Raw genomic sequence first — 22,473 nt, forward strand, 5'->3', positions numbered from 1 at the left:
CTGCAGGCCCAGGGGAGACAAAGATGGATGAGCAGATGGGATCCAGGCTCCTTCTGAAAAAGCTCACAGTGCGGTGATGGGCAGGCCACCCAACAGTGTGCCATGGAGAGGCTGAGGCATCAGGCCCTGACAGGGGTGATGCCTGCTCGTAGGCCTGAAGGGTAAGGAGACAGCCAGGCAAAGCGAGGTGTGCATTCAGGGAACGCAAGTTGGACAGCTGACTGACGCATGGGGAGGTGGAGTCACGGGTGGAGGAGGGAAGGCATGTCACAGGGCCCAGACCCAAGCTCAGTCCTGCAGGTGATGGAGAAGAAGGCAAGCGACACCATCAGGTCGGAAACAGGCTATAAGAGAATCAGGTAAAATAAGGCAAGACGGGAAACAGGACAATCAGGTGAGCAGGAGGAGACCGTGGTAGTGGAGGTGGGCATGAAGAGAGGCAGCAAACCAGAGGGGTGTCCAGGGGTAACAGGACTCGGCAGAACTTGGAGGCTGTACCTCGGGTGTGTGGGAGAGGAGTCCAGGACGACTTAAGTGTCCTTGGCATGGGCATCTTGGTAGACGGTGGTACCATTTTTGGAATTAGGTCTAAGGACGTGGGCGCCGATTTGCCAGGCGAGGGTAAGTGGTTTTGAAGACACTGAGCTGGAGGTGCTTGTGACTCATCCAGGTGGAATGCACCATGGGCAGCTGGAAATAAGGATCTGGAGCTCGAGCGAGAGATCTGGGGTGGAGATCCAGATGTGGAGTCGTCCTCGGCCCACACAAAGCCAGAGCCGTGGAAGTGGATGAATTCTCTGGGGAGGGCACGTGGAGCAGGAGGTGGGCGATGACAGATGATGGAGAGAAGGCATGGCAGAGCGCAGCCACCAAGGAGGTGAAGGAGTGCTGACAGGAGAACAGGAGCAAATGGGGGCGTGTGGGCCCCAGAAGGAGGGAGCTGCGAGCAGTAACGCTGCTCACAAGACGCATCCAAAGAGCGAGCATCCGCTGTGTCTCAGACAGAGGCCCTGGGGACTTGGCTGTGGAGAGCAGGTGGGCTGAAGCCAGCTTACAGTGGTGTGATGGAGAGGCTGCAAGTGTAGACAGCTCTTTGAAGGAGTTTGTCTGAGAAGGGGAGAGTCAGGGTGGAAGCTGGGAGATGACAAAGTCAAGAGAGGCTAGGTGTTAGGATGCTGATGGAAAGGAGGTGGTCATCGCCACGAGGAAGAGAGAGGGGTGATGAGAGTGAGGCGGAGAAGGAGCAGGAGAGCAGTGGGGCACAGCAGTGTGCGGGTTGGAGGAGGGGCAAGGTACCCAGGCAGTGAAAGCCCCTGAGGGCCTGACTTGGGGGAATGGTGGAAGGAGCAGTTTCAGGGAGAGTTCAGGGGTAGCAGTGACTAGATTTGGAAACCCCACAGGCATGGAGGGTGAGAGACAGGAGCGAGTCAGAGACAGCCTCTACCTGGGGAGACTGGGTGCACGTCCCGCAGGCACACTGGTGGAAGTGTGCAGTGGGCCGCCTGTTGGGAAGGAGGCATGGTTCCAGGTGTGTTCACATCACCTGACGGCCTCTGCGTTTCCAGCTGGAGATGTCCAGGAGGAAGCTACCTCCAAAGGTAGAGAGTTCATGAGAGGTGTGAGGGCTGGAGATGCAGATTTGAGTCACCACAATGGGGGCGGGGGGGGTGGACAAACTCCTTGGGAGCATGTATTGGAGAAGGGGGAGAGCGAGGGGAAGAGGAGGAGATGGCAGGCCAGAGTCCTGGGGAACGCCATCTGGAGAGGCTGAGGGAAAGGTAGAGAAGGAACCCTGGACCGAGGTCCAGGGAGATCCAGAGAGGCCAAAGGAGAGGAGAATTTCAGAGAGCCACCACCACTGCCAGCTGGGGCAGACAGTTCAAGCTGGACCCTATCACTTAGTGGTTCCTAGACTATGGTTGGCACTCAAGAAACCAAAGCCCACAAGGCTACAGAAAGTTTTCTGGAACATTCTGATCCCAGGTTGTATCTTCTGCGTTGAAGACTAGGGGATGTTCTGGGATGACTTTGACCTTGGCGAGAGCCAGGTCCTTCCCTGATGTCCTCCCTGTCTCTCCCCCTCTCTGTCTCCCCAGAAAGAAGAGGCAGTCAATGTCCTCATTGACTCCCCTGGCTTCCTGTGGGGGCCAGTCGCAGTGCTGGAGACCTCTGCCACTTTGGGGAAAACGTTCCTTTGCCTGCCTCTCTGTCCAGGTGGGGCTCATTCTGCTCGCTGGTGAGGACTGTCAAGCACATACTTGGTCTGGAGTTACAGGCCTTTCCTGAAAGCAGCTGAGAGAGGAGACTGCCTCTCCTGCTGTGTGAGGTTTTGCATTTGGGATCCTGGGATTTAGCTCCACTTTATCTATGAATCCTTTTCCTCATTGTGGTGTTATCTTTCTTTTTTTTTTCTGGAGCCTCGAGGAGAAAATCCAGAGAACAGGATAGGAAGAGCTATTTTGATGATTTCCACATCAAAAAATCCTATCAGTGGTGATGCCAGTGATGGCGCAAAGAGGAAGGTGTTTTTGGCAATAATCCTACTCAGTGAGGCAATATGAATGTCCACTAAGATCGGGCTGGGAAGGCCGCCTTGGCCCGGGCTGAGGTCTGAGGACACAGCAGCTTCCATGGATTGGCAGCCGAGTCTGAGCTGCTGTAAAATAGCCTCTTTATAAAATCAGGGTGGTCTGATCAGAAGGGCAGGGTAAGAAATGATAAGTTTCAGGAAAGGATATGCACCGAGAGGGGAGGATGTGGCCTTTGGCAACTTTGCTTGATGGTTTTGGTTTGTGGGTCCCCCAGCGAGGGTTCAGGTAGATTGCCGGCCTTGCCTGAGCAATGGCGTTGCTATAGCAAAGCTGCTGAGTGAAGGCTCTGGAGGCAGATGTCCTGAGTTCAAATCCCAGACCTGCTACTTATAAGATGTATAGCCTGGAGCAAGTTGTTCAACTCCTCTGAGTCTCAACCGCATGACCCCTTGGCCGAGGGCACTGAGAAGGCTTAAAGATTTGCAAACTAGGGCTTAAAGTTCCCCTGGGGCTGGAGCACTGGCTGCATCCCAGCTTTAGGGACACTGCCCCTTGTGTGCAAGAGCCTGGAGGCCCTTCCTGGCTCAACTCGCCCTCTAGCAAGATTTACAGGCTTTGGGCCAGGTCAGGTAATCTTGCTGTAAAACTTCCCTCCTCTGTAAAACTAACATTCAGTGACTTGAATTTTTCCATGAGCTCAGAAATGCAATTACAGTAATACTTCATTTACTGTTTAGATGTAAAAGAAAAAAAATTCCACTTCCATGCCCCACCACTGCCCCCTCTCCAAAAACAGAAATGCAGAACCCTGTGGATGTAAACATGTTCTCCCACCAGAGACGGCTGCTGTGGGGGGTGTTTTTGTTTCATGGGAAAAGTGACCTCTATGTGACTGGGGGAAGGGGCAGGGTCCTCCATGCCTAAGTAACCGGGAGCCAACCAGCTCACTATAAGACCGTTAATTTGGGAAGGATTTTCTTTTCTTTCCATGTTAGACAAACTGAAGAGAAAGAGAGGCTTGTTTGGAACAACGATTACTAGACTTTTTCAGGCACTTTATAAAAATGACTACTTTCACATTCTGTGGCTCACACAAGATCACCAAACACAGTTTAATTTTTGAAAATAACCCCGTTGAGCCTGACAACAGGCCTTAAACATCAAGATGAATTAGTAGTTCCAACAAATTCCCCACAGAGGAAACCTGGAAAGAAATTGGTCTGGGTCTGTTGGCGGCAGAGCTGGCATTTACAGCCTGACCAACTGCCTGCCTCCCTTTTGTCACCCTCTCTAAAGTCCCACCAGTATAGATAGGTGACACGGTCAAAATCATTTCCAGAGGGCACTTGGCCTTTCTAACCTGCCACGATGTGGTGAATTAGAGAGCTCTTAAAATTAATTTCCCTGAGACTTGCTAGGGAGAAAGGAAGGTCAATTTGGGCGTAAGATAGCCCATTTAAAAGGGCATATGAATCAAATTTTGGGGAAATTTTCCATTCTTTATACAACACACAGCACTTAGAACAGTACTTTACACATAGCAATTATCTATCCACCTAACAAAACAATGCAAGAAACATCCTCGTTTACTAAAATTAAGAGGTGATTGTAGTGCCATTTAGGGTTTGGATTTGGTTTTCCAAGGAATTTCCATAATCTTGCCACTCAAAATGTGGTCCGCAAAATAACAGCATTGGCAACCCCACCCAACCCAACCCCTGCACCCAATCAGACTCTACTTTTTAACAAGATCACAGGTAATCTGTGTTCAAGTCAAAGCTTATATATATATATATATATATATATATATATATATATATATATATAAATAGCTAAATAGCTAAATAGCTAAAGCTCAGGAGAGTTTCAACTAGGATTCAATTATGTAAAACTTTTCAAGAAATGTAGCCATTGACAAGAAAGAAATAAGCCTGAAATGTGGACCAATGAAATGACCATACTGGAAATCTCTGCCCACCCAGTCGCTGGGTATTCAGTGTCTTCATACACTGAACAGGGAAAAGAAATTGTGTTTGGCCTGGGTCACCTTCAACATTTCTCTCCTTTCAAAACCTGCAGAGGAGGCCTGGGGGATCCACAGGTTTGTAACAGCAAATACTTAAAACAAACCTGCAGCTTCAGTTCTGTCCCCAACTCATGGGTGGGGACAGAACAGCTGTCACATCCCAAAAATGGCATTAAGTCCCCCAGTGTTTACTTTCCTAAAGGACTTGCTGTTTTCACAATTTCTCCAAACACTGGCTTTCCTCATCAAGGCTTGCCAAATGCTACTACTTGTTGGTTTAAACCCAAATTCATTTTCCAGGGAAATTGCTTTTTCACCAGCGAGTTCCATTGATTTGGCTCAGACAGAGTATCTTAAAAGGGAAGACTCCAGAGGTGCTTTTGAGGTTGCTTAGGTTGCCTGACCTCAGGTACTTTTGTGGAGCGATGCTCACAGCAGGGAACTTACCAGATGCTTGTTGGCTTGAGAAGCAAAGCTTACCCACGCTTCTCCTCTGCTCCCCTCAAGTTGTCTTGCATGGAGGGCAAAGGCCTCTGAGAAATAGACACCACCCAGCCTCAATATATTCCAAAGTCCAGGAATCCCCAGGGCTCCTTTGTCCAGCACATCTTCCCTTCTTTGTTCTTGTCAATGGCGCCTCGGAAAGTTGGAAAAACAATGCAGCCGGTTTGGTCTCTCTTCCCTTTGTGCCCGCCCCCCCACGTGCCATCAGGCACCAAGACCCTACAAGTATCCTTTCCGAATCTCGCCTACATGTTTCTATTGCCCCATTTACCACCTCCTCTGATGATACCCCACATCCCTACTGCCTCACTTCTCTGCCCACAGCCAGTCTCCTTGACATCAGCCCTCAGCCCCCAGCCATCCATCTTTCCCTGCGCTGCCTGTCTTATCTTCCACAAACACTTCTACCCAAACTGCTCTCCTAGGACACGCCCAGCGGCTTCTACTGTTTATCAGGGAAAATCCAGGCTTCTCTGCCTGTTTTGTGTTAGTAAACATCTTTTTCCCCCTAGTTAAAACAGGAACACCTACGCATACATTATACAAAGCTTGGAAAACATTGAACATGCTAGATAAGAGGATAAAATGATCCATCCATAATCCCTACATCAAAAGATACTTTCGGTGTATTGTCTTCCTCCTATTATACGTGGCCTCTAAGTTTTCTACAGAATTCCTCCTCCCCATCGTCCGGCCTGCTTTCCCACGGGTCCCAGTAGCATCCCTGGCTCCTGCAGGGTATGTACTTTCTCCACCCTCCCACACACATGCACAGCCCCACCTCTGCTTCCCTGTGCAGAGCACTGGGCTCCTCTTTGTCTCCACTTAGTGTATAATACTCTCCCTTCAAGACCAGCTTTGCTACCTAGAAGCTGTGTGTCCTCAGGCAAATTCCTTAACCTTTCTGGGCTATTGGTTTTTCAGCAGGTCTCCCTCCCATGGCCTTCTACCTTAGGCTCTCCTTTTCAATATCTAAGGCTTTGAACCTTTAGCCCTTGGGTCTATCATCACAGTTTGCACCTGTGCTTCTTTTATAACCTCTTAATAACTCAGCACGGAGCCCGGTTAACATTTAGGGATTCATTAATTGGCTGGCTGGCTGTGTTTAGAAAGATCTGGCCTAAGTCCCTTCTGGTGCAGTTCATACTTATCCCTGTGGACTGGTCCGGGGTAGACAGAGCCTGGCACTGCTTTAGCAGCTGTTGCACCACACGTCTTAGCCTGATGAGCGTGGCCTGCAGGGTCAGGGAGAGTCTCTGAAAGGCCTTAAAGAACACTGGTCCTGGCTCCCCTCCCCAGCTTCCCTGGTTGGGCATTCCGTCCCAGCAGAAAGAAGCCAACTTCTCTGGAGCTGGGCACTCCCAACATCACTTCCCGATTCTCTGCACGCTCCCCTTCCCCGCCACCCCCCCATGTACCATGCTAACTCAGGTACAGTGCGGTGCTGGCATCAGAGAGCAGGAAAGGGAAGGGAGGCTGAAGCTAACTATCTGAGCCACAGCACCCATTCGAAGAGCCATGTTACAAGTGCCTAAGAGAGTGCTCCCACGCTGACACCACCCTGCCTCACTCCAAATTACCTGGACATTTGAATCCACGGGATAGGGGGCAATTTGCACAGGCTGGCGAGCTTGTGAGATGGGAGCCGCACGATGTTGCCTGCTGGTGTTACCATCTGGAACGTGCTTTCTGCAGACCAGCACCTTCACCCTGGAATGAAAGGACAAAATTAACCCCAAGTGGGGGCTCCATCATGCTCACCAGACTCCCTCCCTTCCCCCCAGAAGTCAGGCCCTGGGCCCATCCAAGACAATAGGGCCCGAGGGCATACCTGTGAGCATCAGCTAGCTGCATCACCCCCTCCCCAGGCCTTCCCAGCACTTCCTTCCTCGCTCTTATCCTCCATCCAGGGGGACTCCTGCTAATTCACTGGGATGTGAATGGGCTAAATTGTGGAGAGCCGGAGGTCTGCAGTCGGGGTTAAGCCTGAGAGCTGGCAGGCTGACAGGCTCTCAGGCCCTCGGTGAGCAGCGTGGAAAGGTTGGCCGCTGAGGAGAAAACAGCCTAAGGCCTTGAAAGCTACAGAGTGGAATGCCATCCTGTTAACAGTTTCTGTTTGCTATGTTTTGTCTTACTTCGGAGAGATTGCTCCCAAAACCCCCTACCTAAAAAAAGTTACTTTTGCTATAAAAGCTGTGCATAAACAATAAATGCTGCCACTCTCTGCCATCAGCATTGGGTGGACCTCCTGTCCCCAGCTTTCGTCTCTAGTCTCTTTCTTTTCTAGTCTCCCACCCAGTCCTCTCAGGTATCCTTTCTGTAAGCTCCTGACTGACGAGTCAGGAGCGCTCGGCTGGTGTGCGGGTCGCATCAGTAAATGCTCTGATGAGAGGAGGCAGGAAAGGGGCTTGGATTGTTGCTTTTATTGCTGCTTTTAAAGACTGCAAACGCAGGGATTAGCCTCTGAGGTTCCCCCAGATGAGGCTGTGTCTAGGAAAGGCTGTGAGCTTGAGAGTGACGCAAGGAAACAATCAGAAGAGGTGTGTGCACGCGTGAGCACACGCAGAACTAGCCTACTGAAGGATAATATGGCTTACCCAACGGCAGGGACTATTCTAAGTACTTTCCATGCCTTAAGTCATTTCATCCTTAAAATAATCCTCAGCGTTGGGTATTGTTCTCTTTTCTGTCTTACAGATGAGGAAGGTAAGGCCTGGCGAGGTGAAGGAACTTGCCAGAGCAGTGCCGGAGCTTGAAAGCAAGAGTCAGAAGCTGCACAGAGGCAGCCCAGCCCCCAGCGCCTGCCCTACGCACACCCACTGCCCTACGCGCCTCTCCAGGCAGTGCAGCTGCACATTTTTTGAAAGCCCTGGAACCGGCTCTGCTCTGCACAGGTGTTCATTGAGCAAAGCCCCACGAGTCCCCAGCGGCCACTGTGGTGAATGCGGCAGCTTTGGTGGGGAACGTGCCTGCGCAAGGTCACTCGCCTCTGACCCCACACAGGCAGGGGAACTGAGCTGCGGGGAACCACTACTCACTTTCACCATGAAATCAGGGTTCCTTTGAGTGGATCAGCTAGAAGTACTTAGTAGTCCTCAACAACCTGGCCGGGGCCACTCCCAGCCTACCAACAGAGTGCTGTGTAGGGACTGTGTGCTGATCTGTTACCTCAGGCAGAAAGAATGGGGCTGCTGGGAGAGGGGGCGTGAGGAGGGGGTGCGGGGAGGCAAAGGGAGGACACGAGGTCATCCTTAGGAAAAGGTATGGCTACCAGACGGGTCAGAACTGGATCCCGGTGGCCAACAGCAGACCCAGGACACCATCTGGCCCCTCAGGTGAACTTCGGTTCATTACAATGGGTTACAATATTATCAGCATGGCAGCCAAAAGAAATCTCCACCCCCTGTCATGTGTCGCCATGGCAGTTCTGTCATGGGCCGAGCAAGAACCAGGGAATCCCACCTTCCGACAGGAAGGGGTCGTCAGCGAGGAGCCGCCTGGGAACGCCTGGGAAGCCACCCCTAAAACTTGAATGTTTCGCGCCCTCATTCTGACAGAACCCCAAGTCTCTTTGCTCTTCGGCACAGTTGCTCCTCTTCGGGTCTGCCCGCTCTCACGCCGTCTCGAGAGTGGGCTGTTTCCTTTCTTTCAATGAATCCTCTGCTTGCTTGGCTTTGTTGGCGCTGCTTATTTGTGCGTCCTTGAATTCCGAGGCACAGGAAGGGGTTACCAGCCACATGCTACTGCTATTTGAGCAGCCCTGACTTCAGCCTCCTCCAAATCATCTTCTCGCAGTGCCCTCCTCTGATCAAGTCTCTGGAATTTGAGTTAGACAAATGAAAATGCCACTCAGCTAGCATGGGCAAGAGGGGACTTGCCTTCTTGAATTTGTGGGGAGCACGTCTCTATCTTTTCCCCAGCCTCTGGGTAGACACCTGAGGGGTTCTACAGTCCAGACATGGGGGCTCCCTGTGGCCTGGGACTGCCCAAAGGGAACATTCCCCAGCCGTATCCCAATTTACCATCACGTATCTTCTAGGCTCCAGGTATTAATTTATGGTCTCAGTTCACATGAGATTTGTAAACATAATTAGGCAGGAGCCAGCAAGTTCCCACCATTCCATCTTAATTGTCTAGACCCCTCTTTGCAGCCTTCTGCACTTTAACAATTACTTTTGTGTGATTCTTTGGTTGGCAAGATGGATAACTTTATTTCCTAATGTATTTTACATTGGAGATGCACTAATATATATTAAGCAGTCACTGCTTCTCTTAAAGCACCATAAAAATACAGTGGTCCCCCCTTATCCACGGGGGATACGTTCCAAGACCCCCAGTGGATGCCTGAAACCCTGGATTGTACTGAATTCTATATATATTACGTCTCCTATACATACATACTTACGATAGAGTTTTAATTTATAAATTAGACACAGTAATAATTAACAACAATAACAATTGTTAATAGAATAGAACAATTGTAACAATAAACTATAATAAAAGTTATGTGAATGTGGCCTTTCTCTCTCTCCCTTTCTCAAAATATCTTATGGTACTGAGATGATAAAATGCCTTATTAAGTTGAAAACGTTCACCGTTTTCAAATGAAGGAAGCACTTTATGGCTTCTCTTTGGTACATCCCAATTGCCAGCATCACCACTCTTATTCTTTGAGGTGACTATTAAGTAAAATAAGGGTCACTTGAACACAAGCACCACGACACCGGGGCAGCTGATCTGATCACCGAGATGGCTAAGAGGCTAACGAGCAGGCAGCATACAGCATGGATACTCTGGACGAAGCAGCGAGTCACATCCCAGGCTGGATGAAGCAGGACAGCACGAGATTTCATCACACTACTCAGAGCGGTGCTCAATTTAAAACTTAAGAATTGTTTATTTCTGGAATTTTCCATTTAATATTTTCAAACCACAGTTGACCGTGGGTAACAGAAACCGAGGAAAGAGAAACCACGGATGGGAGGTGGATACCATTATGTAAAATAAAAGTGAATGGTAATTTTTTTGGTGCCTGGCACAACCCCACAAGTGACAGCACTTTGGCAAGGCACATGAAAACAACAACAAAAAACCCCACTTTTCTTTTATTTCTTGTTTAATAACTGATCAAATATTAATTATCTGTGCCTGAGAATTCTTTAAACTAATGGCATGGTCATTTTAGTTTAACATTTAATACAACAAAATCCCAGCACAACGAAAGAATGAAAACAACCCCTGGGGTCCGTAGAAAAGATCTGCTTACATCAATGAGCACATATCTGAAGTGAGAGTCGAAGTGGAGTTTGAGTTAGTCCTATTGCTCTATGTTATTAAAAAAAACTACTATTGGGAGAAGGGTGTTAGATGAGAGTAAAAGGGATCGAATATGTGGTAATGGAAGGAGAACTGACTCTGGGTGGTGAACACACAAGGTGATATATAGATGATGTATTACAGAATTATACACCTGAAACCTATGTAACTTTACTAATCATTGTCACCCCAATAAACTTTAATTAAAAAAAGGAAAAAAACTGCTGATAATGTATGGACAACCAGTTTTGTCCAGAGAGTGGTTCTGGGCTGACAATGTACAAACACCGAACTCAGTCCACAAGCCTGGCAGTGGGTTGTAGGCTGTGGTTCTAGAGATGAGTCAGTCATTCTCTGGCTCCGAGACACTCAGTCTGGTGGGGAAGCCAGGCGCATATACAATGAAATAAGTGCCTAATACATGGCTCTATGAGAAAGAACTCCAGAGGGAAGTACCCAACCACACGGCGGGGGCGGGATGAGGGGGAACGAAGGATGGGGGAGGGGAGGTGGGCTACAGGGGTCAGGATTCTTCCCAGAAGAGGTGATTCATCATCTGGTGGAGAGGCAAGCCAAGTCAGCAAGGTAGAGTGCAACTCATCAAACCAGAAACCGGAGACGGGGTTAGCATCAGAGACAGGCTGCTGGTCTGGGCTTCTGGTTCTTGTTAGCACTTACAGTTCCCGAGACACCAGAGCCTGAAAGAACTGCTCTTCTGTTCAGTCATTCTTAATGGCCAAGGAAAATGCCATCTTGACTGTTTTATGCAAGATCAGTGCCCCCACACTCTGTATAGAAATCTACTAAATATTCTAAGGCTTTGATTTTTGGTCCTTCTCAAAAATAGACCCAAGTCTGAGAAGTGGACACGTTCCAAACTCCAAACCCAGGAAGCCCTGAAGTGGTCCCCTGGGCCCTGTCCACTCTATCCCATCAATAACTCATGGCACATTGTGCTGGTGCCACACAGACACTGCTCATGCCCTTTCCAGACACATACAGTTCTCGTCACATACAGTTTAAAGGAGGCAAGGAGGGGCAGCACATGTGTGTTTCTGAGTGTGTGTGTGTGTGTGTGTGTGTGTGTGTGTCTGTGTGATGGGCAAACAGCAGACGCCTCTGTGTGTCCAAGTCTTACGGCGCCCTTGAGACAGACGTGCCAGAGTTCTGCCCGGCTGGGAGGGGCACGAAGCTCAGGGCACCGCTTGGAGAGGCTCGGCTTGGTGATGGAAGTCCAACACAACATGCAGCTTTTAAAACATGCTTGTTTAGATACAAAGTTCATCCAAGACCCCATAAATAAGACCTTGGCCTGTTTTCTTAGAGGATTGTGACAGTTGTGGCCTTATTTTAGCTTTAGCTTTGGGGACTCAGAGGTGATTGCTTCAAACCAGGAAATTAATAAATAAAGCAGCAGAAGGGACGCGCACAGGGTCATGAGGCCTAGGTTTTCATGCCACTTCTTTCTTGGTAACTGTTTCCAGATGTGGGGGCTGGCACAGTGTCAGCTCGGTGACAATAACTAATGCAAGTCCTCCCTCCCCAGTGAACAGCAGGCAGCTACCGGTCCTGGAGGAACAGCCTGGCTGTGTTTTCACTTCAGAGGACTCAGCTTGGCAGGAAGCATGGTCCTTGTGGATTGTTTACCTGGCGTAGGCCATGGAGTCGATGACAGCCAAACACAAGAACCTCAATGCAAAGTGTCTCCTGAAAAAGATTATGGCAACGGCGTCCTTATATAACAGTAGTTCCAAACAGTGGAGAAAGATGGGGCTGGATTGGAGGTCACACATCTCATCCCCAGGGTAATGGTGCACGTGTGGTCATTAGTCCGGGATGCTGTCCTGACCATTGATGAAATGCTTCCACTCGAGTTCCCGAGAGGGGAGGCGAGGAATGGTTTTGACCTGACTTCAGGGTGCTTATACTCTGAGATGGGGTGCATACCCGTGAAGCAAAGCCAGAGGAGTGAGTGGGGCACGACGAGATTTGGCAGGGAAGACATCCTGGAAAACATGCACATCAAAGGCCTCGTGAAGGACAGTTGCGCCTTTTTTCAGTAGCAAAAAGAGGTGCTCTTAGGAAATGGCAGATTCTGGCATGGCTCAAGTGGCCAGTCCCCACATGGCGGGGAACTTCGCTCTGCAGACTGGACCTTAGTCTGGCCCAAGGCCTGGAGGCCAGGCCAGTGGAGCCCAGGCTTCTCACGTTCTGCTTCAGTTCCCTTCTGACTTCTGGGCACATTCCTCCTTCTGCTGAGGTTTATTTGCCAACCAACCTGCTCATCACGACCACAGGGAAAGTCAACTCTGAATTTTTAAAACTGGAAAACTATAAATCAGTTTGACAGAAATGTGGCCCTCTCCGGCAGTCAGGGAGTGAGTCCGCCTGTGCGGTGGTGTCACCGACCCCTTGGAGCCAACTGGAAGAATGAACTTCATTGCTTTCTATACACGAGCAGCAGTGACTTGTGGATTTCCAGGAAAATCCCACAACTGGGAATGCTCTGAAAGAGTCCAGAAAAATGCGTGCTTTCATGCCTCAAAGGACATGTCCGATCTCCATTGGTTCTGATTTGTCAGTGACCAGGGCTTGTTCCCTGAGAAATTTGCAGGAGTTCATTTTGCAGACTTGACCTGGAAGCCCCAAAGGGTATGAGGGAGATTCGGAAAGCTTGTGGTGTCCAGGGCGACTCTGGGGAAGCAAGAAAGGCTGAGTCTGGTGCTGGCGACGGGGTCCGGCCTGCCAGGGATAGAGCGAGAGTGCTGATGGACAATCGTGCTCCCCATCCCTGCTGCTGACTATGTGCCCTTCCTTGGTCTTGGATGGGAGAGACAGGCTGAGCATTTCATCCATCCCACAGGCCCCCAGCCCCAGCCCCAGGGCCCCTGGCTGCATACACACATCTTTTGCAGGTGAAATGCTCCTAATAATTCTGATTTTGGAACAATGCATGAAAAGACATTTCAGAGCACAGCTTCATGGGGCTTCACGTCTCAGTGGCCAAACAGGTGGCGTTCTGTTAACCCCTTTTTTTGGCTAGATGGGTTCCATGCAGTGCTGCTCAGGCCCACGGATGTATGAAATGAGCTCTGGAGAAGTTCCTCAAGGCATCCTTTTCTAGAAGTTCAACACCCAGTGAGCATTTATTAAAGGGTCAGCTGTGGGTGTTGCATAATTGAGCCAATATGAGGGTAAACACAAAAGATGTAGAAGATTGTGCCTTCCAGAAGCAACCCATCATCTGGAGGGTCAACACAAGGGAGGAGATGAAGACTGAAAAGCCTTCATCGCTATGGCCAAGGTCACTAAAGTCTTTTCTGCTTGCAGGGCCCAGCACACTCTCCCCTCCAGGCCTGTGAATGCACTGTCCCTGCTAGCTGGCTTCCACTTGTCCATTTAAGTTTAGTTTGGACAACACATTCTGCAGGAAGCCTTCCCTTCCTTGATGCCCTTTCTCTGGACTTGCACTGACCGCCGTTTTTCTACTACTGTGGCATCTGTCAGGTTGTAACACTCTGGTGATATCTAGACTGCAAGTTTGGAGAGGGCAGGAGAAATGCCTGCCCCATTCACTCCCCTATTCCCAGCATCCATTCATTGATTCATTAACTTATTGATGGAGTACATAGCATGAGCCATTCAGATGATCAAAGAAGAGAAAGGTCATCGTGAGACTTTATTACTGGGGGAGGCATGTTGGAGGAGGTGCATTGTGAGGTCTTCTTTGAGGAAGTTTGAAAAGGGAAGACAGAAGGAGGCACGGAACCTAGTTGAATCATGCTCCCCCCCCCTACATCCCCCCAGATGTCTGGGCTTCCATGGAAATAAAATCTGGGAACCATTAATAAGTGGGAAGGGTGCTCCCATTCGAGGAGTTCCTACCACATGCCAAGACAGTTTTCCAGATGCCAACCATGGTAATAATATCTGCCATTCACCCAGAGCTGGCTGCAGGCCAGGCCACTCCTTGGGCTCTCTCATTTGATCTTTCAACAAGCCTGATGAGTAGAGATGGTTGTCCCTGTTTTTACAGATGAGGGGCTGAACCTCAGAAAGGGTGGGAATGGGCCAAGACCGCACAGTCACTGAGCCAAAACTTGAAGTTATATTTAAAGATTTTTATCCTACGTTTATATGGCTGCCAAAAATGCCAGAGCACCCCACTGTGAATATGTACATTACATTATGCTTTTGTCAGAGTATTGGAAGTGTAGACTTGGTTCATACAATTTATAGAAAATGTCTGTCATATATCAGCTCTACCCCTGACCAGCCACGTGACCTTGGGCAAGTTATTAACCTCTTACACGCCAATGTTCTCTATACATTAGCAATGATAATAGTACCTACCAATAGAGCTGTTGGGAGGACTAAATGAGTTAATTCATATAAAGTGTTTAAAATAGGGACTAGTCCACACTGCTATATAGGTGTTTGCTATCACTATCACTATTATTATTATTACTATTATTATTATTACTATTATTATATGATCTAACTATGAAGCCAGTCCTCATTGTCAACATTAGCCAAAGCAGACGTATTTTTGGTCAGAAAAGTACAACTTCATTTTTGAATTCAAATAAACGAATCACTACCTGCCCCCTTGACAACCATCCCTTTTATGAATTCTAAGTCTAGCAGAGCTAGAACCTTGGTAGCATCTTAGAATCACTGATCACGGACAGCTTCTCACAAATCCTGATGCCTGGGGCCATACCGCCGACCAGTGAAACCCAGCACCCTGGTCCTGGGGTCCAAGCAGCCGTTTTAAGTTCCCAGGGTGATTTCCCTATGGGGCCAATGATGAGAGCCACTGATGCAGACACGTCTGCAGTAGGGGGCCAAGCCTTCCGCCCCCATTTACAGTGGCATGTTCATCTCCTGTCACCTGGGCTACGAGGGCGGCCCAGCCCTGTCCACCCTCCCCAATCTGACCCTGCAACTGTCCCCAGCCTTTTCTCCAAACAGTCGCCCAACCAAACTGGAGACTTGCTCTTGCCCCAATATGCCTCAAAGCTTCCCACGTGTTCACCTTTGATCTGTCTGTCTTCTGCTCCATTTCTGGCTCAAATCCTGCCCATCTTTTGAGGCACCTCTTAAATGCAGTTTCTCCACCTCTTCCCCTCTGCCTGGTGGTTTTTTCTGACTTTCTCATGGCCGTTCATAGTTTCTACTTTGGATTCACATTGCGTGACTTCTTTCTCCATCCCACCCCACTCCTTAGGATAAAGGCTGCACGGGCAGAGTGGGGTCCCACTTTCCCTTGCTTTCCTGGCCCTTGGCTTGGTACACAAGAGCTACGCACACACAACTGCATCTCCTCACCCCTCTCCTTCCCCAGGCAGAGGGCAGGCCCAGCACAATTCCAAGAGCCTAGAAAATTCGGACAGGGCCTGAGAGTCCCTGCAGTGTGGCAGACCATCTCCACCACTGCTGGGGGTCATTTGGCATGCCAATTTGCTTCATTAAATTAAAGCTATTTTAAATGACTACTCTAAGAAGGGTGGGCAAAACCCACATTAGGCAATTTGCTTTGGTTTCTGCAACATAAAATTTGCCTGGAAATAGAAAGGTTTCTATCATGTGTAGCAATGTTAATACAGAACTTCAAATGGGGGCCCCCTCCCTTCGAAATAATAGCCTTACTCTTTGCTGGCACGAGATAGGTTTGTTACCACCGCCAGCAGCTCTCTGACCACCACACTTCAAAGGAGATGTTCTCCGATAGCTCCTTCCAGCTCACTCTGGCAGCCTGAGCCTGACCTCAGTTCAAGCCCATAAACAACGTTCTTCTAATGCAGAGACTCGCGGCAGGATTTGGGCTTGTGCTCCTCTGTCTTCCCTTCATGCTACGGAAATCACTTACTAATTCGCGCTTGTAAAATTCAGACATAGTTCACGTCTAGAAACAGGATCCAGGGATCTGGGCTCCCAGCGACTGCTCCTTCACGGCTGGTCGCCTTCTTCATTTCCACCCCCTCCCCCTTGCCAGGCACCCACTTTAATTTTAATTGAGATATAACTGACACACAATATTGTATTCGTTTCAGGTGTACCACATCATGATTTGATATAGAGAGCGAAACGATTACCATAATAAATTTGGTTAACATCCATCACCACACATAGTTAGCTACAAGTCTTTTTTTCTTGTGATGAGAACTTTTAAGATTTGCTGCCCTAGCAACTTTCAAATACACAGTACAGCATCATTACCAATAGTCACCATGCTGTGCATTACATCCCCAGGACTTACTTATTTTATGACTGGAAGTTTGGAGCTTTTGACCCCCTTTCGCTGCTTCTGCGCTCCTACTCCCACGGCAACCACCAATCTGTTCTTTGTACCTACAAGCTTGGGTTTTTGTTTTCAGATTCCACACATAAGTGCGATCACACAGTCTTTGTCTTTCTTTCTCTGACTTATTTCACTTAGCATAATGTCCTCAAAGTCCATCCACGCTGTTGCGAATGGCAGGGTCCCCTTCTTTTTTTCTGAATAATATTTCACTGGGTGTATCTATATACACATGACATTTCCTTTTTCCATTCATCCACTGATAGACACTTGGTTGTTTCTATGTCTTCGCTGTTGTAAATAATGCTGCAGTGAACATGAGGGTGCAGATATCCTTTTGCGTTACTGATTTGGTACTTACTCTTCCTATGACTCTGCCGGTCCATATTTTAGACAGGGGTCTGGTAAGTATCCATGTGGATCACATTCAAAGTTCATGTTTTTCAATGAGATCAGAATTTGTACTGACAAGGTTACAGGCGTATGGCAGGATTTATGAAAGAGTCAGCAATTTTTTGCATTACCATCTTCTTGGCACCAAACCATAGCTCTCCAGTGAAATTTTAGAAAGCATGGCTTCCTTCATACATATGACTTAAGAGGACAGAGGTTTACCAGAGATGGAAATGAGTCGGTCTCTCTCTGTGTCTCACCTAGACAGGTGGTGTTAAGGCGGCACTCCGGCAGGGCCCCAGGTTAGAGCAGGGCAAATTTATATCACGTGTTTAAAAGACTCCCTTGACTGTTAGGCTCGGAATGGCTTGCAGAAGCTGCTGGGAGATATCCCGAGAAGATCTTTAGGAATATACGGCTGTCTAGCACTCTTGGCTGAGGACGATCTCTGCAGGGTGGGGAAGGGTGGGGAAAGGGGCCTTTGAAGGCTGCGTCTGTCCTGGGGCTTTGTGACATGTGGGGCCTGCCTCTGGCCAGAGCCAGGTAAAGCTCCAACTTTCACTCACGTGCCTGTATCTCAACGAAAGTTCCCAGCACATGGTGCAACTTCCACTCTACCGCGAGGCCCCCCTCTCACACAGAAACGTCAGCCCAGAGGAGAGAAAAATTAAGCTTTCAGGGCCAAACACCAAGAAACTTTTGTCTGCACATGCCTATACATTCATCTCTTCATAAACAATGCAATTGTCAAAGATCTGAATTCTGAACTGCCCCTTGTTTCCAAAAATTGTTTAGGAAGATGCCACTTCAAAGGCATTCAGAGATTTATACTTTCAGTTCAAAATTTCTGATGAGAACTGCAATTTTGCCATTTATAGGGAAAAGCATGAATTAGACACTTACAGTAAGAAGAGGAAATGGCTTACCAACTATCAGCGTTAATTTTCACAATTCCGTTTACGCAATACTCTACTTCTTCTTCCTCAATGAACATGAATAAGCAGTTGTCTGAAATATTAAATATACAAAACCACAGCAAATACTAATACATCCTAAAATTGTGTATGTGTGCTCTTTATGTACAAAGAAAAGCTAATGGCATAACAAAAAGAAAGGACTAAATAAGGGAGCGATCCCTCCCCGTCCCCGACTTCCTTGGAGATTCTGGGAAACCATTTTTTAGTTTCTTTCTGATTTTCAAAAGCATAGGCTGATAACAACAAATACCTTTTAAATCTTTGGCTACAACCACCCAGAGTAAATCACTCCCTTATTAACCTAGGGAGAATAATTATCAAGTAATAGGTCCTCTCTTGTTCCTCAGCCATGATTTGTTACAAATACATCCATTCAGTCCACATTCATTTTTTTCACAAACTAGGGCTGCCAAAAAAATGTACATACATGACTTGTATTCATCTTTTGTTATCGGCATATATTGAGTATTACAATTTTAATACAGTTTTTTTTTGCTTTCTTAACATGTGTATACATTTTGTTTTGGCACCCTCTATATATGAATACTTAGACATTGGAATAAGTTGCCTGTTAGCTGCCATTGCTTTTTAACTTAAAAAAATTTAGGAGTATCAAATAAAAAATATTTCAAAGCTTAGAACAAATCTTCTCCTTGTATCCCCAACTACTTTACATCTCTTATCACAAGGTTAGATTAAGCAATACTTTGGCTGGTTTCCCAAACACCCAGACATATTTTATGTGAAGTGTGAGTCATGGCAGCATTGCTTTTAGGGTTCGAGACAGTCTCCTTGGAGTGAAGAATAAATGGCAGACTTAAGGTATTGGTGATGATGGATTGGGAACTAGACATGTATCCAACTGAAGAAAAACAAAACAGGAAAATGTTACTTGCCAACTTCAAATAAAAAAAGCTAACTGTCTCATATGAGTTGTGTCAGCTAAGAAGTATGATGTCGTGGCAGAGCCTGGAAAGAACAGACACGAGCAGTATAAGCTCCCACATGAATGAAATAATTTAAAATCTAGAGTAAAATGTGGACTTCTAAGGGTTTCATGGAAAAAAAATTGACGTCTTTCCTCCATCCAATGTTTTCTGTGTGTTAAAGTTTTATGATGGCACTTTCAACAGACAGTGAAGTCAGTTATTTCCTAAAATGTTGAGTTTAATCCAAATGCTATTTAACACATGTGTGATGACACAAAAATGATTAATGTATTTGTATCTAGATCCTTTGCCCTCTGACATCCCCATCTGAGGAGAGTTTCATTTCTGCCAGAGAACTTATGGAATGTTTGTGTTTTTGAATTACGATACCAGACCAAGGGAAAGAGAACCACAGAAGCAGAAGGAAAAGGAGAAAATTTGATCTGACTCAGGGCTGTCCCATACAAACACAATGTGAGCTACATATGTAATTTTACGTTTTCTAGTAGCCATCTTAAAAAGTAAAAAGAAACAGGTGAACTTAATCTTAGATATATTTTACTAAACCCAATATATGTAAAACATTGCAACATGTAATCCATGTGGAAAATTATTAGTCAGATAGTTTACATTTCTTTTTTTTTTTTTATGCCAAGTCTTCACAATCCAGTGTGTATTTTACACTGAAAGCACATCTCAATTCAGACTGGACACATTTCAAGTGCTTAATAGCTATATGTAGCTAGTGGCTACCATAGTAGACAGTGCAAACCTAGATAAAAACTTACTGGGATGGGAGAGTAAAAATAAAGCAGAAAATCCACGTGGGCTGTGGGTTTAGGAGTTATGGCAAAGGTAAGGATATTGAAGAGAGGTGTTCTGGTACCGCTGTGAGCCTGTCAGGTAAATGTGTACAAATCCTGTGAAGCAGGTATTAGACCCCTTTCAGAATTTTCAAAGAGTAAAAATATGATATTTCAGTTATTGTGAAATTAATTTTGGTAGATGGACTGTGTTTCTTGAAACTGGACCACTTGATCCTGACTTTATAAGGGTTATATATGCAACATGGATAGAGGAGAGGGAGACAAAAATGTAGAGCAGAAAAATGCTGTGGTGTGGGCAGAGGCCAGGGCTATATTATTATCTAGACCTGCATGAGGAATGCCTGCCCCTTGTCTGGGGAAAGGGGGGTGCACGACCACCCCAGGAGAGCATCAAGTCAGTACATCAATCAGATACAAGAGAGGATGTCAATTTGAATGGCCCATTGGGGTTATGGAGAGTGGTCGCGAAACCCCTAGAGGAGATAGGCATGGTCACGTGCCACAGATCCTGCCATGTGGTGTAATAAGGGGTGGTCACCGTGGGCAAAGCAGCACGGAACAGAATAAAGGACGCCTACAAGTCAACCTGCTGTCCCCAGGTGCTGCAGACTAATGGTGCACAGTCAGAACACGGACAGGAGATAGGCTGACACTCAGGCTTTCATATGCAGCTCCTGCCCTAGAGTCCGGGTAGCCAAGAGCTGTAAACTCATCCTGTGTCAGGTGGGAGTAAAAGTCATCCCAAATCAGTATGTCAGTGCCATTTTGGTGGCCCAGTCTTGTGAGATCTTATGAAAGAAATACCACGCTGCCCTGTGAGAGTGATCTACTCACTATACCATCTTCCTGGAACTGGAGTCTGTTCACAGGTCCCAGAATAGTCCCATTGATGTGGGTCCTGAGGTTCCTTGGAGCATCTGGTCCACCTGCATAGGGGAAGGAGAGAACGTGAGTGCCCTAAGTGGAAGAAATGAGAACCAGAGTTTCTACGAATGGAACTGGTGGCTCCAGCTGGTCCCAGGCATCAGAGAGGACTTAGAAAATTTCATGGAAGTGACTTCAAAGCATGGGGCCCAGAATAGAGACCCCACTTTGCAGGTCTCAGGGCATTTGGGAGGAAGCTCTCCTAGAGAAAGAGAGAATGAAGTCAGTAAAAGAGAGAAACAGAGTAGAAGAAACCAAGTGACAGAGACACTCCTGCTGACACTGAGCCCTTGAGGCCAGTTCAACCCCTGCAATGATCACTTTTGGCAGCCAAGAAATTCTCTTTCTGACATTAGCTAGTTTGTATGGTGTCTCTGTCACTTGCAACTAAAAGAGCCCTGGATGACGCTGAATTGTTCAGCGCTTTCAAGACCAAAGTTGTGGTTTCCATCCTTATAGGAAACATGCCCTGTCTCCCGGTCCCAGGACCAAGGACATCCATCCCTCTCCTCTGGTGACCCAACACACACCAGAGGTGCTGAGCAAGCAAGCTTGTAGCAAAAGTACAGCCCAAATCATATCCCTCCCTAGAAAAAAACATGAGTGTGTAAAGGGTCATCCCCACAGGAGGATGAGACCCTGGTTTTATGGTGAGGTCTTCTCAAAAACGCCTCCTCGAGGAGGTTTGTGCCACGCTCCTCCACCCAGCTGGAAGTCCTTTAGTGGCTTCACAATGCATTTAGAGTACTGTGATCTGACCCAGGCCTACATGCTGCTTCAATCTCATGCCATCCACTCCCCGCTCCCACTTTGTGCTCTTCAGCCATTCTGAATGTCTTCCTGCTTCTTTCACACGCCAAGTTTAGTTCTGCCACAGGGCCTTTGCACTGGCTATGGACGCCATCTGGAATGCTCTTTCCTTTGTCTCACTTCTCCCCCCACTGTCTCCCCTTCCCAGATCTCACTTTAAAGGAGACAGGTCTGACCCCAATCACTCTCTATCATCCTATTTTCATTCCTTTAACAACAACGGTTGCTATTTGATTTGTTTTGTTGCTTATTATCTGTCTCCTATGACATTTAAACTCCTTGTGGGTAGGAATCTTATTGGTCTTGTTCACTGCCATATCCCCAGTATCTAAAAGAATACCTGGCACATAGCAGGTACTCAATAAATATTTATCAATTACATAAACTGAAGGCGCACAGGCTAATGTGGTTGACAGATACGGCTGTCTTCCGGGGAATGTCATCGTCTCGGCTCTTCAGGTAAGTCTAGAACTGTCATTTATTTGGCTTAACGCATCACTGGGGAGCATGCATTCCGCATAAGCTCCATCTGAGGTCACAAATGGACATGGCCCTTAACCTACAAGAGTGCAGACTGATGGGAGAGACAAAGACGTTGTGGGAAGTGCTGGGACCCAGCTGGGGAATAAAACAGGAAAGCCCGGTCTTCCTGTTGGGCCCAGACATTCAGGCAGTCAAGTCCGGGGAAGCCACAGAGGGAGATCCTTTGGGATGCGTACATTTCCCCCTTTTGCGACGCCTCGCAGATATAAATTATAAAAGCAATTCTCCCTACTGTTCTCTCTCCTAAAGGATGGGTATATGCGAGGGGCCCAAGTATGAGCAGTTTACTTAAAAAAAAGGAAAGCTGGAAACTCAGGTACTGGGAGGCTTTGTGACTATTCTGTTTGCATGTCAACAGCCAATTAGATTACTTGTGCCCCTCAAGTGGA

At 47.5% G+C, this 22,473-nt stretch overlaps 1 protein-coding gene and 1 long non-coding RNA gene across 2 annotated transcripts in view; one reads left to right on the forward strand and one right to left on the reverse strand.

Annotated features, from left to right (window-relative positions):
• Positions 1–9,453, forward strand: LOC109382616 (uncharacterized). Its single transcript, XM_019642236.1, has 3 exons — positions 1–359; positions 2,097–2,214; positions 7,759–9,453. The coding sequence occupies exons 1-3, from the start codon at positions 229–231 to the stop codon at positions 8,125–8,127; spliced, it is 618 nt and encodes a 205-aa protein (XP_019497781.1). The 5' UTR covers positions 1–228; the 3' UTR covers positions 8,128–9,453.
• Positions 4,409–22,473, reverse strand: part of LOC109382618 (uncharacterized) — a 25,059-nt gene continuing 6,994 nt past the window's right edge. The window contains exons 3-7 of the long non-coding RNA XR_002123950.1: positions 20,642–20,733; positions 18,001–18,082; positions 6,642–6,771; positions 6,209–6,296; positions 4,409–5,194 (exon numbers count right to left, since the gene is read on the reverse strand). This is a non-coding gene — a long non-coding RNA (uncharacterized LOC109382618). The remainder of the gene's footprint in view (positions 5,195–6,208; positions 6,297–6,641; positions 6,772–18,000; positions 18,083–20,641; positions 20,734–22,473) is intronic.

This window comes from Hipposideros armiger, unplaced genomic scaffold (assembly GCF_001890085.2).
Source record: "Hipposideros armiger isolate ML-2016 unplaced genomic scaffold, ASM189008v1 scaffold_66, whole genome shotgun sequence".
NCBI classification, from domain to species: Eukaryota; Metazoa; Chordata; class Mammalia; order Chiroptera; family Hipposideridae; genus Hipposideros; species Hipposideros armiger.